The 18,045-nt window shown below is 56.5% G+C and overlaps 1 protein-coding gene across 3 annotated transcripts in view; it reads left to right on the top strand.

Moving 5' to 3' along the window:
* Nucleotides 1–17,970, top strand: part of GCK (glucokinase) — a 56,226-nt gene extending 38,256 nt beyond the window's left edge. Inside the window, exons 3-11 of one of the 3 annotated variants that reach the window (XM_082633123.1) lie at nt 6,944–7,106; nt 7,688–7,842; nt 8,886–9,005; nt 10,647–10,742; nt 10,932–11,031; nt 14,101–14,284; nt 15,451–15,606; nt 16,145–16,378; nt 16,636–17,962. In XM_082633123.1, the coding sequence (XP_082489249.1) occupies nt 6,944–7,106; nt 7,688–7,842; nt 8,886–9,005; nt 10,647–10,742; nt 10,932–11,031; nt 14,101–14,284; nt 15,451–15,606; nt 16,145–16,378; nt 16,636–16,780 (1,353 nt within the window). In that variant the 3' untranslated portion in view covers nt 16,781–17,962. Of the gene's footprint in view, nt 1–6,943; nt 7,107–7,687; nt 7,843–8,885; nt 9,006–10,646; nt 10,743–10,931; nt 11,032–11,269; nt 11,351–14,100; nt 14,285–15,450; nt 15,607–16,144; nt 16,379–16,635 lie in introns of those variants that run through there. The other 2 variants (XM_082633124.1, XM_082633125.1) reach the window with 2 other exon arrangements.
* The last annotated feature ends 75 nt before the right edge of the window (nt 17,971–18,045 follow it).

The following is an 18,045-nucleotide window of genomic DNA, read 5'->3' as shown; positions in this document are numbered from 1 at the left end:
GCTCGCTCACCTGCCTGGCAAGTTGGAGATGCCCATTGTCAGGAGGTCTCAGTTTTTCTCAGTGGACCTCCCAATAGAACCTGAGTGTCCTCAGGTCCTCTGGTGCTGGCTTCCCCCAGAGTAAAGAACCCAATAGAAAAGCAGAAGCCTCAATGTCTTTGATGGCCTAGCCTCACAAGTCACACTCCATCATTTCTGCAATAGCTTATTAGTAACATAGGCTAGACCTATTCAGCATGGGTGGAGCCTACCCGGGGGGTTGAATGCAAGACATGGGGCTCATTGGAGGCCCTCTTGGAGGGTAGCCACCACATTCTCTTTAAACAGGATGTCATGAACATCTTTCTATGCCAATGGAGGCAGATCAATCTTACTATTTTAAATGACTGCATATAAATGTAGCATAATTTATTTAGACAATTTCCGAAGGTTGGGTGTGAGGATTATGTCCCATTTTTGGATCCTAGAAAGAGTAACCTGGAATATCCATCTCCGAATTTGTCAGATTATTTCCTAGAGATAAATTACAAAGAAAATTAAATCATGCCTGTCAGTCAGCTCCTTGAGCAACCAAGAGATGAGGGTACCAACTGGGACACAGAGAAAAGTCCCTCTGGTCCTGCTCTCAGATGCCCCACATCTCTCTCTCCCTATTAAGTCGGGAGCTCACTATCTGCTGAGACATCCTAGCCCATTGTTGTGCAGTTCTGGGTTTTGGGTGGGGCGGAAGTCTAAGCAGAAACCACATTCATTCAACCTCCTCAGGACAACCCTTGAGATATTGAAGACTCTAATTATGTCCTGGGCATCCCTCTGGAGCCATTGTCTCTGAGGCCCTCCCTCTCCTGGGCCCTCTTCTCTGGACAGGTCTCTCCCTTGCTACAGGGATCCTTGACCCCAGCCCAGTGTTGACCCTCTGGTGTCACTCCCTCACCTAAACAGGCAGCGGTGAGACAGGGCACACCTCTTGTGGTGGGAGCACAGGAGAGCTGGCAAGATGCATGGGAGTCCGGCTCCGGAGGATTAACTAGTATGGGGAAGTGGGGCTGTTGGACGCCTTCCTTCCTGCCCTCACAGGTGCTGGGGAATGCAAGGAGGCGGCCCCAGGAAAGGGCTCTGGTGAGGGGTGCTTGCTGGTCAAAGTGCAAGCCAGAGAGGACACTGGAAGTCCAGCAAACAAGAAAGGGTCCCACTGATCTCTGCCCAGCCCTGTCCTCTCCCACTTCCCAGAGGACAGAGCTGGAGGACTTTGATCGTCTTCTCAGGTGCTATGTGCCTGGACCAAGAGAAGAACAGCTGCTTCTTGGCCTGGCTGGTCCAGAAGGCCCCCAACTCCAAACCCAGGGGTGAGCCCTGCCCACCCTGTGCAAACAGAGGCTCAGAGCCAGGGGCTGGTGGGACAGTGATCTGTCACATGTGGGTTTGGTGAAGCCCTTTTGGCTCTATTTTGGGAAGGGGATCAGTCATGTCAAGGGCTTCCTCAGGGATGACCACACTGGCCATTGGCGGGAGAGCCTGGCATTCTGTCAAGCTACCACTCCCCAACCCCGCCCACTCCTGAGCTCTTGCTAATTTTAGCAGGACTCGGCAGCTTCTGGCAGGTCCAGGCAAGACAGGTTCACTCCCAGGCAGGGAGTTCTCAAAGTGAGCGCTGGCCTGGATTTTGCAGACCCAAAACCCAAGGATAACCTTCCCCACCTTTTGAGGCAGGTTTTGACGATTTACAGTTGAAGACCCCTGATGAAAACAAGCATTTTCTACTTGGTGGGAGCAGATGGACCTGGGTCGGGGTGGGGCCAGTCATCAGGGTGGTGCCCCGCCTCCATCTGCTCCCCCTTACTTCCCCCCTCCCTCTCCCCCACCCCTCCCCCTCCCCACCTCCTGGCCCCACCACCATCCCCCACCTACCACCATCCCTCACCCCCACCCTCCAGTCCTGCCTCTGCCCAGGGTCTGAGCCTGGCTCTCAATGACCCAATTGAGGTCTTTCGTGTAACCCCTCAACCCCGCTCCCCCCACCCGTAACCAATCCTGCCAACCAGTCCTGACTGGCCACACGGCAGGGCTTTGAGGGCTCAGGAGAGGAGCAGCCCAGGAGGTCCCTGCCCTCCGCACCCCTGCTTCATGAGGAGTCTGCCTTGCTCAGGGCCTCAGGCCTGGCCTCCCAGCCACCAGCCTGTCTCTCCCCTCCCAAGTACAGGACAGGCCCCAGGTGAAAATTAGCCAGGGATCCCCGTGGTCCAAGACCAAGCCCAGACCCTTCATCCTGCATGGGTCCAGCCCCTCAGCAGCCCCACCCTATCTGCCCGGCTCTGCAGTGTGCTTTCCTGACCTGAGCAGCATGATGACTGCCCACCCTGGCACATCCAAGGACTGGAGCGCATATAGAATGGTTCTGCCCCCTCCGCAGAAACTCTGGGCAACGAATCCCCACCCCGGTGGGCTGAAGGCATGGGGCACCACCCCACAGCCCTCCCACCGTGGCCCTTCTCACCCCTCACTCCAGGCAGGCCTCCTCTGCCCTTTTGGCCCTGCCTGACCCGGTGGCGGTAGGCAGAGTATTTCAACAGCCAGCTGCTGAATGCTCTCTGCAGAAGCCCTGGGCGGCCTGCGCGGGCAACTCCCCGGCTAGGCGGCCCGCACCTGCACGGGTGCGCCTCAGACTCCCGGCCTGCAGCCCAGCCCTGCGCTTCCGCAGACAGGAGTGTCTCCACCTCCCTGCAAACCTACCTTTTGGCCCCTCAGAGAGATGGCGATGGAGGCCACAAGGAGCTGGGCCCAGACAGCTTTGAATCTGGTAAGGGTCACCCCAAAGCCAGGGCAAGTGGTCCCCAGGGCCACGGCTGGGGCAGGTTCTTCCTGGGTGGGTAGGGCAAATGGTTTGGTAGAGTGGAGGTTAGGGGGAGCTCTGGACCCCTTGGAAGGAGGCGCAGAGGTGTGGAGGCTAAGAGGCAGCTGGTCCCTCCCCATACCCACCGTCCAGCCTCTCCAGGAGGGGTCTCCAGGGACAGCATCTTCTAGGGGACTTGTTCCTGGGGCTGACAGTGCTAGGCTGTCCCCTGTGCTCTGGCCTCACTATTCAACTGCTACTTGGCATCCATCTCCCCTTGGCTAACAGACACGCCAACGTGCCTGCAGAGACCAGGCGGATTTCCCCAGCCCAACCCACCCCTTCTCAGTCTGCAGAACGTCCCCTCCTAGCGCTCAGCCATCAGTATGAGGACAGTCCTTAAGGACACGGGTCTGGACAAGGCCATGGGCTGTACAGGTTGGAAGCAAAGTGGGAGGGGCCAAGCTGGTTGGGCAGGGATGACGGGGGCTGGTGAGGCTCGGCTGGGGACACCTGCCCCATTTATGCCACAGTCAGTGCTTTGGGACCCTGCCCCAAGGGCTCAGGAAAGATGGCAGGACATCCTGTGGGGCTTCTATTTGACAGATGAGGAGACAGGGAAAGGTCTGAGAGGGCTTCCCACACCTGCACAGCAGTGGACGGGCCCCAGAGGGCCAAGGCATGGGGCCCCTGGGCAAACGCTGGGTGCCCCGTGAGCTCCAGAACCCATCCCAGTGTCCTGGAGGGCAGTATGAGCCCTGCGTGGGTCCAGCTGCAGCCATGGGATGGCTGTGTACACACAGTGGGTGACCCTGGGCCAGTTGCCACATACTCCTGGGGAAGTGTGTCCCCAACCCGCCAGCTTCAGACCCTCCTGGAGAATCCCAGGAGAGCCAAGATGGGAGGACCCCGGAGAGCCAGAGGGCACTGGGCAGTCTGGCTCTTCTCCTGCAAAGCCCCAGGCCAGGGCACCAGAAGCCAGAGTCCTGGGGGGCTGTGGCACTGTCAGATGGTGGCAGTGGCCCTGCCTGGAGAGTAAGAGAGTTGCTCAGGGAGAGGACCCCCTCCCACCATGTTTGGGTGCAGCCGTGAGCCCTGATGCTGTGTCCTGTGACCTCCTGGTGAGCAGGCAGGGGTGCAGCTATGGGGGCAGGGCTGTGGGGACAGGCTCTGTCTGTGCTTTGTTCTTCTGTGACCTGGGGGGACAGGTGGCTTTTTGGGGTTCCTCAAGCAGCACCCCACAGTTCCTAGGCTGCTCGGCAAGACCTTTAAGCCAGCTTGCATGGACACCCAGCCTGCGCTCAGGGAAGGGCTGGGCAGCCCAGCGGGGTAAGGAGGGGAGGTGGGCTCAGAGCCAGCACCTGGGTTCAGAGCCAGCTCTGAGCCATCTAGATCTGTGGCCTTGGAAAGGAAGTGGAGATGACAAAATGCTTGGGTTCCAGGGGGATTAAGCGTAAGGGAGAACTGGGGATGCCCCAAGTGGGGCCTGGTGCACGGTGCCTGCTTCTGGGGATGCTCCCACGGGGTCTATGAGGCAGACCTCTGCCCCGTGACTTGAACCCCACTGGCGTCCGCCTAGACACGCAGCCTTGGGGGTGAGGTCGGAGTGCCTCCTCTCAGGGTTGCAGGCTAGCTGTGGTGTCTGCAGGCCCCAATGCACCCGAGAAAGGGGGCTCGCACCCACCATGGAGGACGCTCCCCACTGCCACAGGGGAGGGTTTCTGGAGGCCCGTGTGAGCCTGTGGCCCCCTGGAGTGTTGGACTGCAGCCATGGAACCTTCCAGCACCCTTCCCAAACTGTGCCCACATGGGCCTGGACACAGAGGGTGAAGCCATTGGGTCACTGCCTCTCGTGAGTCCAGGCTCATGGCCACTGGCTGGGCTGCCGTGACGGAGAGGGAGGGGATGGAGCCCAGCGGGGCCTGAGGGCTGGACCTTTGCAGGATCAGCATTGCTTTTGTTAAGAGCCCGTGATGTCTTACAGTTCTGTTTTGGGAGAGATGCCGGGCAGCCTCTTGAGGACTTCTGACAGCGGCCCTTGAGTGCATGGCTTTGGGTGCTGGCCTCACTCTGTGTGCTGGCTGCAAGTGGCTGCATCTAGAAGATGAGCGGGTGCTGGCCCCTCCCCCGAGCTGTGTCAAGGATGAAAGGCAGCTTGTGTAGTGCACTCACCTCCGAGCCTGGCATATTGGAAGGATTCAGCAAATGTTATTGTTACTATTCCTTCCTGGCACGTTTTACTTGAAAGTGTGTGAAAGAAACAGAGACGAGGCCAGGCTGTAGGCATGGGCCTCTGAGGACAGCCTGGATTGTTTCACAGAGCATGAGGGCCTCTCCGGGGTTATGTCCTGCCAGGACAGCCTTGGGGTGGGCTGCACCCTCACCCCATCTGGGGCTGTAGCTCACCCCAGAGCTGCAGAATGGCTTAGCAAATACTGGTGTTTGACTCTGTGTGTCTTGTCGTAGACTTTGTCAGCCCCATCCCTTTGTGACCTTCCCTGGGTTTAAATTCTAAGTGTGAGGTCTTGGTAAGAGAATTCGCTCCTAAGTAAGGATCTGTATGCATTAGGAATGCTTTGGGCTGCAGGAAACTAAAAACCTGACGGACTGTGGCCTTAAGTGATTAGTATCTACTCCCACAACCGGCACCTGGAGGTGGGTGGGTCCAGGGTTGGCTCAGCACATCAGCGATTTCACCAGGGCTGGGCTCACTCTGCCTCTCTTCTCTGCCCTCTATAATATGCTAACAGCCTTTTCTCTTCAGCCTTGTCTCCTCGTGGTTCAGGATAGCTGCTGCAGTGCCGGTCAACACACCCTCATACAGCTATGTTCACAAAGTTAGAGGCGCACTGACCTTCCCAGAAGGCCCCCCTCCTGCTAAAATCAGGCTTCCCTTCACCTGACACTGGCCAGAACTGGGCCACATGCCCATCTCTAAACCAAATCACCAGCAAAAGGGGATAAGATAGCTGGGCTTGGCTTAGCCCAGTCATGGGCTGTGCCCTGGGCCTAGGAAGGGGCTGTCTTCCTTTGATGTGATAGCTCCCCAGGCCCCCAACAAAATGTGGGCTCTAAAAACTGAGGAAGAAGGGGCAAGCAGCTCTGTTGTCTCCTGATTGGAATTCAGAGCGTCTCCACCCGCCGAGCTTACATGGAAAACTGCCAGCGAGAGAGTATGAGTTTTTTGAAGAGTGGACCCACGGCTTTTATTCGAGTGTCCTCCCTTTCCTTTTTGGTCCAAATATGTAGGGAATCAAAGTGGTCTTCTCTCCATGAACACGTGCTATTGTGCAAAGGGGAAAGGGCAGCCACACCACTGTCCACACGCAAGGTCAGAGCAGGGTCCCTGCTTCCGGGGGACTAGTGGGCATGGACACAGTGTTTAAGCCCAATGTCATGCCACCATGAAGGGATGAGCAAGCGGCCACTCCCCCAGAGGGTGCGGGAGGAGAACCCAACCCAGGCCGTCCATACTCACGGGAATGGCGGTATTGAATCTGAGCTTTGTGTGCCAGCCTCCCTCCTGTCAACGTATAGGGACCTCTCCTCCCTCTGAGGGCCTCAGCGCCTTCCAGGCTATGGACTGCCATGCTTTAGTCCACCAGACACCTCTAACTAACTGGTTTCACCTCTAAGTAGCGTGTCTTGACCATCACTTATGAACATGTGTACTCACTGGCCCACTAACTCCCTTAGCATAGATTCCTAGAGGTAGAATGACCGGATCTTTTAGACAGTAACGCCAGCTGCCCATAGCCCTCCAGACGGGCTCTTCCAGCCCGTGTCTCACTCACTCTCCTGGTTAGCGCCTCCCTCCTCCCCTGGCCTGGATCAGGGGTACAAAGGGAGGTGCCATGTCTGCCCTCTGCCCCTCACCCTCCAACATGCCCCAAGCTGCATTTGTTTGGAAGCTGGTGTTGGAACTGTGCTGTCTTAATTTTTCAACTGGTTGTAACTGTGGTAGTTTGAAATGATGGGCCATCCTGGACCCAGGGTCAGGGGGCAAAAGGAGACTGTCGGCGTGTGGGGGAAACACACACTCTGTGGTCCCCCTTCCCCGTACTGCACAGCCCCTCCTCCGCTCAACTGTTCCCCATCTCCCTCCCTGTGCAGGTGGAACAGATCCTGGCGGAGTTCCAGCTGCAGGAGGAGGACTTGAAGAAGGTGATGAGGCGGATGCAGAAGGAGATGGACCGAGGCCTGAGGCTGGAGACCCACAAGGAGGCCAGTGTGAAGATGCTGCCCACCTACGTGCGCTCTACCCCGGAAGGCTCAGGTACCACGGTCCGGGGTGGGGCAGGGATGGGACTCACATGGGAACCACCAGGTCCTCATCCAGAGGCAGCTCTCCCCTGGCCCCAGCAGGGAGAAGTGCCCCAGGCCCTTCCTAACAGCCCTGACTGTCCCCAGCAGCCCTGAGTCAGCTCCCCAACATGCTGTGCCCCAGACACCAGCCAGTTCTCACCCTCTGCTCCGCCGGCCCAGCCCTGGGGCCTTCAGGCTCACTCTGGCCTCAGGAAACTGGCTTTCTTCATCTCACAATGAGAAACTGGTTTCCCACAGTCATTTGGGGGACTCCCAGCCCAATCCTGAGTCTGGGCCATTTTCCTAGGTCTTCAGGTGGGCCCTGGGCTGGGGGCGACTTCAGCCCAAGACAAGGAATTCCTGCTGACTTCCCCACTTCACCTTTACCCTTTCCACAGTTTATCCTGGGGTCCCCCAGATGTCTGGCATCAGGGGCCCCTCGTCCAGCTCTTCTGGTCCCCCCACCATGCCTTCCCCTCCTCCTCTCCCAGTCTTGGGGGCTCCTGCCAGGCGGTGCCCATGAGACTGATGTGCTTCTCTCTGTGACTGCAGAAGTCGGGGACTTCCTCTCCCTGGACCTGGGCGGCACCAACTTCAGGGTGATGCTTGTGAAGGTGGGGGAAGGGGAGGAGGGGCAGTGGAGTGTGAAAACCAAGCACCAGATGTACTCCATCCCCGAGGACGCCATGACGGGCACTGCTGAGATGGTGAGACGCTCGGGCTAGGGGTTGGGGGGCCAGGGACCTCGGTCAGGACCACCCAGGATCTCGGAGCTTGGCTAGTCCTAGTGGGAGGGCCCACCTGTCCACCAGGGGCGGGCGGAGCTGTGGGCCCAGCCTCAGGGGACCCTGCTGCAGGAGGTGGAGGGAGCTGAGAGGCTTAGGTGGACGGCCACTGGGTGTGGCCCCGGAAGGTCGCACCCCTGCCCAGTTTCCCAGAAGGATCTGGAACAAGGCAGGGCAGCCAAGAGAACACGCTGGTCCAACAGGCTCGCAGCCCATTGTTCTATCTCCACCCCACGTGTCACCCTCACCCTCCACCAGCATGGATGCCAAGTGGCATGACTGCAGTGATAATATCTGACCACGGGGAGGACTCAGGAAGGACCACAGAAGTAGAATGAGCCCTGGGCGGAGGTGGGGAGCAGCCAGAGCCAGTCCCCGCGAGGGGCAGGGTTTCAAGGTAGGAGGCCAGTGGCCGCCTGGTCCTCGCCACACCCCCGCATGCCGTGGGTCTGGGCGTGGAGCCACGCTGGCGCCCATCAGGGAGCTTAGTCAATCAGCAGGGCACTCTGTAACGCCCAGGTCTGTGGATAGGCCTTTGTGAATGGGGTGGCAGCTGGTCCTCGCAGGGCCAGGGGTGGGGCGGCCAGAACACTTGGAGGCAACAAAGAATATGCTGGAGTCAGAAATCGTAGTTATTGCCAGGGATGCGCCTTTGTCCAAAGCCTGAGACTGGACTCCACTGGGTCCAGCTGGGAGGGCCAGGCTAACAGAGCACAGCTGGGCTAGGGACCAACCCCGTCGTCCTGGCGTTGCCCTGTCCCGAGGGCTGCTGTCAGCGGGACTGTGGCATGGGGCGGGGCTCAGGGCCTGAGTCCCGACAAGCGGTGGTGATGAGGAGGTGGGGACTGAGGGTAGGCCCGGAGGCCACGCTTTCCTGGGGCCCTATGGCTCAGCAAGGGCTGAGGAGCCCCTCGGCAGGAGGCTCTCCTCTGCAGCTGACGGCCACCTCGGTGTGCATCCTCCAGCTCTTTGACTACATCTCTGAGTGCATCTCCGACTTCCTGGACAAGCATCAGATGAAGCACAAGAAGCTACCCTTGGGCTTCACCTTCTCCTTTCCTGTGAGGCACGAAGACATCGACAAGGTGGGACCAGGTGTAGAGTGGGTGGGGGGAGGTGGACGGATGGATGGACAGACACCCCAGAGAAAGGCACCCATCAACTCTGCCCTGTGCTGCCTTCAAATGCAGCTCCCATTGTTGGGAAAGAGCCTTGGATTCAAACTGGCTCTATCACTTATCTCTCATGAGACTCTGGGAAATGATCATATTAGCTGATTCTTACTATTTGCCTCCCACAACCCTATGAGGTGTGCGTATCACCCCCGTTACAGGTTAGGAAACTGAGGTGTAGCAACTTGCCCATGGTGGGAGGTGGCAGTGCTGCAGCTCAAACTCAGGGAAACAGGCTCCAGCACACCTGTGTGTCATCTCTATGCTGTACTGCTGTCTGTGGCAGAGGTGGCAATGTGCCGGGGCTGAGGATCTACCCTGCCTTCCAGCTGGCAAGTTAGCCTGTCACAATTACACGCACACACACATGTACATGTAAATTACACACGCACACACCAGTTATACATGCTCACATAGACACGTGTAAATTATACATATGTATGCACATAAATTATACATGTGAATTGTACACATGGTACACATAAATGTATGCACTGCATATATTTAAATTATACACATGCATGCACTCATGTCAATTATACGTACATATAAACACAAATTGTACATGCATATTTTTATGCATACATAAATTATACATACATATATATACACAGGCCCGTTATATATTCATATATATCTACACATGCCAATCATAATACATACATACATGTAAATTATACATATCAAGTATACATACATATAAACGTGTAAATTACACATGCATATTTACACATGTCAAGTATACATGCATGCATATATGTGCATGTCAATCATACGTATATACACATTCACAGGTCAACGATACATACACACCCACACACATTGATTATACATACATATATACATGTGTGTGTAATTTATCCAAACATACGCACAGTTATACATAACACACAGGACCTCTGGGTCAGAGAGAAAGCCAGGTCAGTACTCCTGGCAGAAGCAGGAGCAGAAGCAACATCTCATATTGCTTTTCCAGCCCCAGTCCCCGTCGGGCATGCAGAGGGTGCACACAGCAGAGGAGCCCCAATCTTATACTGGCTGCACCCCTCTGGACCTCATCCTCACTCTGGGATGACGACTCTGGGCTTAACTACACAAGCATTCTTAAATTGGCTGGGACCCAGCCCTGCAGAAATACAAGATATTGGTAGAAAATTATCTCCAACACTTCTTGAACTTACATGGCTGCTTTGAGCCTCAGTTTCCTCAGCTTTAAAGTGGGTGCACAGGGACTTCCCTGGTGGTCCAGTGGCTAAGACTCTGTGCTCCCAATGCCGGGGACCCAGTTCAATCCCTGGTCAGGGAACTAGATCCTACATGCCACAACTAAGAGTTCGCATGCCGCAACTAAGGATCCCGCATGCCACAACAAAGATTCCGCGTGCTGCAACCAAGACCTGGTGCAGCCGGATAAATAAATAAAAATAAATTAATTAATTTAAAAGAAAGGTTAATTATAAAGTGGATACACATCCCTGTGGTCCCAGTTTGCTCCTGTCCCTTCACGCCTGCCCCCAGCATCCAGCAGCCACCGAGCCCCCCCTCTCCCCCCAGGGCATCCTTCTCAACTGGACCAAGGGCTTCAAGGCCTCAGGAGCAGAAGGGAACAACATCGTGGGGCTCCTGCGAGATGCCATCAAACGGAGAGGGGTGAGTAGCACCTGCACCTGCCCCTGCCCTGGGCCCCCTCCCCCTCACCTCCTGCCGGGAAGCCAGGGAGGGCCTTCTGGGCGTCCCCCCAAGAAGGGGTCTCTGCCTTCTGCGCCTGGCTGGACTGGCCTGGAGCAGGCTGAGAACGCCCCCCAGCCCCATCACCACTGCCTCTATGCCTCTTGGCAGGACTTTGAGATGGACGTGGTGGCAATGGTGAACGACACTGTGGCCACGATGATCTCCTGCTACTATGAAGACCGCCGGTGTGAAGTAGGCATGATTGTGGGTAAGGATGCACTCCCTGCCTGACCCGGGGGCCTTGGCCACCACCAAAGATGCAGCCGAGGCTTCCCGTCTTCAGCAGGCTGCACACGGCGTCTGCGCCAGTCATGGACCCCAGAGGTGCTGGAGCCCAGGGTGGTCTTAGGGAGCAGCAGGGGTGTCCCGGAAGACAGTACACCATGTACATTGGTATTGGGTGTACCAATAAACAGGTGCTGTTTATTGGTAGGAAGCATTTCAACACTCACAAGTCACTGCCTCAGATGGTGTACCAGCTGCACGTCCACCTGGCCCATCAGGATTTAATTAAATCACCTTATCTGGTAAGTTGACCGACCTGGACAGATTTGTCCAAGTGGAAGAGGATAAACCAGAGTGGTGTCATCCCTCCCTGGACAGTCTTACCACACCCCGGGGCAGCCATCTGCCCTGCCCGAAGTGGAGGCAGGTACCAGGAAAGGAGGCAGCACTGGCCCCAGTGGCCCTTTCCCACCAACCGAGGGCCTTTCCCAGAAGTTCCCAAGGCCTTATTACAATGAGTGTTTACTGAGGAGTGTTTACTGGACACACAGGCGAGCGGGTATTTCCCTGGTTCCCAGAAAGTCAGCATTAAATGTGTTTGCTTCCACGGCCTCTTCAGGGCCAGCCCTGAGGGTTTCTGTGTTCTTAGGACCCATCTCCAATTGCATGAACATGTCCTAAGGGGCGGGCAGCTTGCTCTCTGCCTCTCCTCTAGTTTCCCACATCTCCTCCTTCCATTCTCACCTTTCGGATGGAAAGTTCTTTTTTTTTTAAACATCTTTATTGGAGTATAATTGCTTTACAGTGGTGTGTTAGTTTCTGCTCTATAACAAAGTGAATCAGCTATACATACACATATATCCCCATATTCCCTCCCTCTTGCATCTCCCTCCCACCCTCCCTATCCCACCCTTCTAGGTGGCCACAAAGCACCGAGCTGATCTCCCTGTGCTATGCGGCTGCTTCCCACTAGCTATTTGTTTTACGTTTGGTAGTGTATATATGTCCGTGCCACTCTCTCACTTTGTCACAGCTTACCCTTCCCCCTCCCCATATCCTCAAGTCCATTCTCTAGTAAGTCTCTGTCTTTATTCCCATCTTGCCCCTAGGTTCTTCATGACCTTTTTTTCCCCTTAGATTCCATATATATTTGTTAGCATACAGTATTTGTTTTTCTCTTTCTGACTTACTTCACTCTGTATGACAGACTCTAGGTCCATCCACCTCACTACAAATGACCCAGTTTTGTTCCTTTTTATGGCTGAGTAATATTCCATTGTATATATGTGCCACATCTTCTTTATCCATTCATCTGTTGATGGACACTTAGGTTGCTTCCGTGTCCTGGCTACTGTAAATAGAGCTGCAGTGAACATTGTGGTACATGACTCTTTTGGAATTATGGTTTTCTCAGGGTATATGCCCAGGAGTGGGATTGCTGGGTCATATGGTAGTTCTACTTTTAGTTTTTTAAGGAACCTCCATACTGTTCTCCATAGTGGCTGTATCCATTTACATTCCCACCAACAGTGCAAGAGGGTTCCCTTTTCTCCACACCCTCTCCCACATTTATTGTTTGTAGATTTTTGGATAATGGCCATTCTGACCGGTGTGAGATGATATCTCATTGTAGTTTTGATTTGCATTTCTCTAATGATTAATGATGTTGAGCATTCTTTCACGTGTTTGTTGGCAATCTGTGTATCTTCTTTGGAGAAATGTCTATTTAGGTCTTCTGCCCATTTTTGGATTGGGTTGTTTGTTTTTTTGATATTGAGCTGCATGAGCTGCTTGTAAATTTTGGAGATTACTCCTTTGTCAGTTGCTTCATTTGCAAATATTTTCTCCCATTCTGAGGGTTGTCTTTTTGTCTTGTTTATGGTTTCCTTTGCTGTGCAAAAGCTTTGAAGTTTCATTAGGTCCCATTTGTTTATTTTTGTTTTTATTTCCACTTCTCTAGGAGGTGGGTCAAAAAGGATCTTGCTGTGATTTATGTCATAGAGTGTTCTGCCTATGTTTTCCTCTAAGAGTTTGATAGGAAAGTTCTTTAAGTCCACACCTAAACAGGAGCTCCAGGGGCCCTGGCAGTGCTCCCCTGGCTCTCTCCGGTTCCCCAAGACACCACCACCTGGGCTCTACAGCCGCTTGCCTCAGGCTCGCCCCATCTGGAGCAGAGATGGCAGAGTGGCACGTGGTCGCATCTGCCCTGATGTGCTTAGAAACATGTTTATGATAATTACCAAGAGCTAAACATTGGGAGAAACCATATCAAAGTCTGGATTTCTGTGTTTTTCCCCACAAGAACTTGGAAGGCCCGGCATCACTGGGCCCGAATTCCAGGCAGCTCCACTTCTGGTGTGAGGTTGGCATGACTGAGTTGCTGTCCCTGATGGCTTGAGGGGTGTGCAGTCACGTTCAGATTGAAGCTCTGCTGTCACCAGTTTGAAACTCTCAGTTTATGAACAAAGGGCTCCATGTTTTCACTTTGCATGGGACCCTGCAAATTACAAATTCCTTAGCCAGGCCCGCCTGCAGTGGCCCATGTGCTGTTCCCAAGGGCCCACACTGTGACTTACTCACCTCTGGGTGCCCGCCTCCTCCCCACAACAGAGCCTGGGACAGAGAAGCTCAAACACATGCTTAGAAAGTGCCAGAACACAAGGGTGGTGCATAGACAAGACAAAATCATAACATCCCATACCCATCTCTAATTGGCAAAGCACTCTGACACATGTTCTTTCCCTCATTTCTCTCAACTACCCAGGTAATAGGAGGAGTAGGTGTTACCAACCCCTCTTGGGGAAGAGGAGCCGCCCAGGGAATTGGGCTTATCTACCTGAGGTCACACAGCAAACCCAGGTCTTCCAGCTCTTGGGAGAGCTGGTTTCCTTTGCTCCAGGGGATGTAGGGAGTGCTGGGGGTGGAGGGCTCAAGGAAGCTGGGAAGACAGGGCCACACGGGGCTTCCTGCCGGGGAGGGGGATGCACCCAGCAGAGGAGGCATCCCAGGAAGCGCAGCGCCAGGTGGGGCCTGACGCTGCGGCCTCTTGCAGGCACGGGCTGCAACGCTTGCTACATGGAGGAGATGCAGAACGTGGAGCTGGTGGAAGGGGACGAGGGCCGCATGTGTGTCAACACCGAGTGGGGTGCCTTTGGGGACTCGGGCGAGCTGGACGAGTTCCTGCGAGAGTACGACCGTGTGGTGGACGAGAACTCCCTGAACCCCGGCCAGCAGCTGTAAGGACCGCCCCTCCCCCTCCCCCCACGCCGGCCCCGCCCCGCTCCGGCGGCAGATGGGGCCGGCCCGCAGATAATGGGCTTGTTTTTAAACAGCTCTGGGGAAAAGCAAACTGACAATCCCTTCGTAAGCTGGCTCTTCTCTTCCTTCAGCTCGTACGCGTGTGCCCCTCTGTGAACCGGGAACAGTGAGAGATGCCAAGGATTAGTCTTTAAAAAGAGAGTCTATGGGGCCTTACCTTGCGGCCCAGTGGTTAAGACTCTGCGCTTCTACTGCAGGGGGGCGTGGGTTCCATCCCTGGTCGGATCCCACATGCCGCGCAGCGTGGCCAAGCTAAGATTACAAAAAAAAAAAAAAAAAAAAAAGGGTCTGTGGATAGATGAGCGGGAACCTCCCCGCTTCCGACAGGTGAACCCTGGCACAGGAAGGCTCTGAGACGCCCCCCCCCCCAGCAACGTTAACTGGGTTTAGCCCAGAATCCCCCAAAGTACAGCTCTGAACACGTTCACAGAATGAATCATAGTATTTGGGGGTACGCTGCGGGTTCGCGGATAGCTGGAGAGCCAGCCCTCACAGAGCTTGTCCTGAGTCAGGGCTCTCCTTTATCAGCCGCCTTCTGCGGCGCGCCAGGCACGTGCTAATTCTTTCATGAGCTTCCTCTCGGGCTCTCATAAACCTCTACTAGGTTGGTAGTATTCACTGTACTACAAGATGAAAATACGGAGGTTTACAGGCTCTAGCGCCACCGGGCCAACTCCGTGGATTCCAGGAGCGCAGGGACCTAGGAGCCCTAGCAAGTGAGCAGAGGCCCGCCCCAGGCTGGTCACTAGCCGCTCTAAGCCTGAGCTTCCCCAGCTGACACTGGGTGATGAGAACAGCACTTGTTCCACAGCTGTGGGAAAACCCAAGTGGGCTCAGCGTAGGGTCCTCCCTGAGGATGGTCTCAGAGGGACTGAACCGAGGCCCCACAGTAGAGCGTTCTCCCAAGGCCCCAAAGCCCCTGTTGATAAATGCGGGAACGGGCATGAACCCGGTTTTGCCAAGGCGGGGGGTGGTCACAGCGTCCCACATGGCCTCCTCGTGGCCGTGACTGGGGGTGGTGGCTGGCCTCTGCCTGCTCGTGGGGACCTCCCTGCTGGGGATGACCCGGCTGCTCTCTGTCCAGGTACGAGAAGCTCATCGGCGGCAAGTACATGGGAGAGCTGGTGCGGCTCGTGCTGCTGAAGCTTGTGGACGAGAACCTGCTCTTCCACGGGGAGGCCTCGGAGAAGCTGCGCACGCGCGGCGCCTTCGAGACACGCTTCGTGTCGCAGGTGGAGAGGTGCGCGGGCGCGCGGGGGCGCGGGGTTGGGTACAGGGGTGGCGTGCGCGGGGCGGGGTCCTGGACCCGGACCCACGGGGCGTGGGGGCGGGGCTCAGAGGGCAGGGGCGGGACCCTGGTGAGGTCAGGGGGCGGGAGCCCAGGACCGGGTAAGGTTCCAGGGTGGGGCAACGGCGGCGGGAGTAGCCTCCAGGCCCCCGGGGAACCCGCCGTCGGGCAGCTGACGGAGACCAGGCGTCCTCTCTGTCCTTTCCCACCCGCTGTGGACCTCGTCTCACTTCATCCACACAACAGCCCCGAGGCGCGGCAGTGTCACCCACGTTAGGGCGGAAACCCTGGGTTTAGGGAGAGGAGTAATGACCAGATTACCTCTGGTCCCTGGCGGAGTCAGACCCGCTCCGCTGGGAAGCCCGAGCCCCAGAAGCGCTTTGCCTGGGAGAGGTGGGCAGGGGGAGGAGAAGAAGCCGCCGCGGTGGGGATCGGGCTGGTCTGGGACCAAGCGACCCTCCCGCGACGCCCTCCTGTCCCCGCCCCGCAGTGACTCGGGCGACCGCAAGCAGATCTACAACATCCTGAGCACGCTGGGGCTGATGCCGTCGGCCACCGACTGCGACATCGTGCGCCGCGCCTGCGAGAGCGTGTCCACCCGCGCCGCGCGCATGTGCGCCGCGGGGCTGGCGGGCGTCATCAACCGCATGCGCGAGAGCCGCAGCGAGGACGTGATGCGCATCACCGTGGGCGTGGACGGCTCAGTGTACAAGCTGCACCCCAGGTGGGCCCGCTCAGCCGTCTGCACCTCCCCGCCGGGTCCAGCCTCCCTCTTGTGAGTTCGCCTCCTAAGGGCAGAGCCGGGGCATCGGTCTCCATCTATGATATGCAGGCCGAAACGGATGCTCTCCGAGGTCCCAAGGATTCTTAATCTCCTCGCTCCCCTAAGCCCACAGACTCAGGGGGAGGTTCCCCTTGGCTTAGCCCCTGCCCTGCCTTAAGGGCGTTAACTAACCGCAGCCCCGCTTGCCCGCTGCTCAGCTTCAAGGAGCGGTTCCACGCCAGCGTGCGCAGGCTGACGCCCAGCTGTGAAATCACCTTCATCGAGTCGGAGGAGGGCAGCGGCCGGGGTGCGGCCTTGATCTCCGCGGTGGCCTGTAAGAAGGCCTGCATGCTGGGCCAGTGAGAATAAAGGCTGCAAGGCAAGGAGGAGGCTGTGGCCGCTACTAGACCTGCGCTCCAGGGGACACACTTCCTACAGGTGCCCCCAACCTGGTCCAGTCAAGAGGCTTCTCCTTGTAAGGACCTTGGATGCCTCCCATCCCCGCTGTCACCCCAGGAGATGGGGAAAGCTTCTCTGGGGATGCGGTGAGGCCCTGAGCAGGCCTCTTCTCTCAGGGTCAGTTGGTAGGATAGCCCTAGGGCCCTGACTGGGTTGGGGGCTGAGATGAACAGGAATGGAGAACCCCCAAAGTACCTCGCCTTTCTTGCTGCAATCAGGGGCCCAGAAGGGAGTTATTAACTCAGGATTTTGTTGCATTTCTGCACTGCTTGCCTCTTGGAGCTTTCAGCCTGGCTCAGCCCTGGCTCTGGGAAGGGGGTGCCCTCTGGACCCTACTATGGCCTGGTTTCCCTGGGAACCCAGCCCACATAGGGAGGCAGCCCTCATGACCTGGCCAGACCTAGACCTGGGCTCCACAGGGGGCCCCGGGGAGCTGCAGATCACCCAGGCCTGGGAAATGGAAGGGACCAGCTCCATGTTGGAGGCTGTGGGTACCCCGAGGCCTGGAGATGGCAGCCTTTTCCCTCCCATCCTGCCATCCCTGAGTGGTTTCTGGTTCTGGGATGGACCCTCACAGGGGGTGCAAGAGACAGAGCCCCCAAAGCCCCTGCCCAGAGGGGCCCAGGAAGAGGAGGAGTCCCCCTACCCACAGACAGGCCTGGGAGCATCTCCGGGATCGAGTCCTCGGCTCCCATGGCGCTGGGCACTCAGAAACCCCAGCAGCACTCAGCACACCCCCAAGGGACAACCTAGGCCTCTTTCTTCTCACCAGACCTCCATGTACCACACCAACCTCTCCATGCCCAACCTGGGACTGTGTGGGGTTTTTTAATTAAAAGTTTTAAAAGTTTAGAACATGACCTTGTCCACCGTTCTTTGATCTCTGTGTATAAGACTGTGGGACAATAAACATACAGACGTGGTCACACGTACACAGACACTCTGCAGGCCTAGGCGTGTTTTGGAATTTGCCATCCTCTCCACAGAGCTATGCCAGGGAGTGTGAAGAGTGACAGACCAGGCCTTAGGAACAGGAATGGGGTGGCGTGGCGGGGTGTGGTCAGAGGTCCTGGACTTGCCCAGGCCTCTGCCCACCAGCCTGTGGGATGCGGGGTGTGGTTCTGAGGTCTCCAGGAGCTCCAAGGGAGTGTCTGGGAAGGAGGACGGCT

The sequence above is a fragment of the Mesoplodon mirus genome (assembly GCF_964341445.2).
Source record: "Mesoplodon mirus genome assembly, chromosome: 9".
In the NCBI taxonomy this organism is placed as follows: Eukaryota; Metazoa; Chordata; class Mammalia; order Artiodactyla; family Ziphiidae; genus Mesoplodon; species Mesoplodon mirus.
Note: the sequence above shows the minus strand (reverse complement) of the source record. Positions and strands in the feature narration are given on the sequence as shown.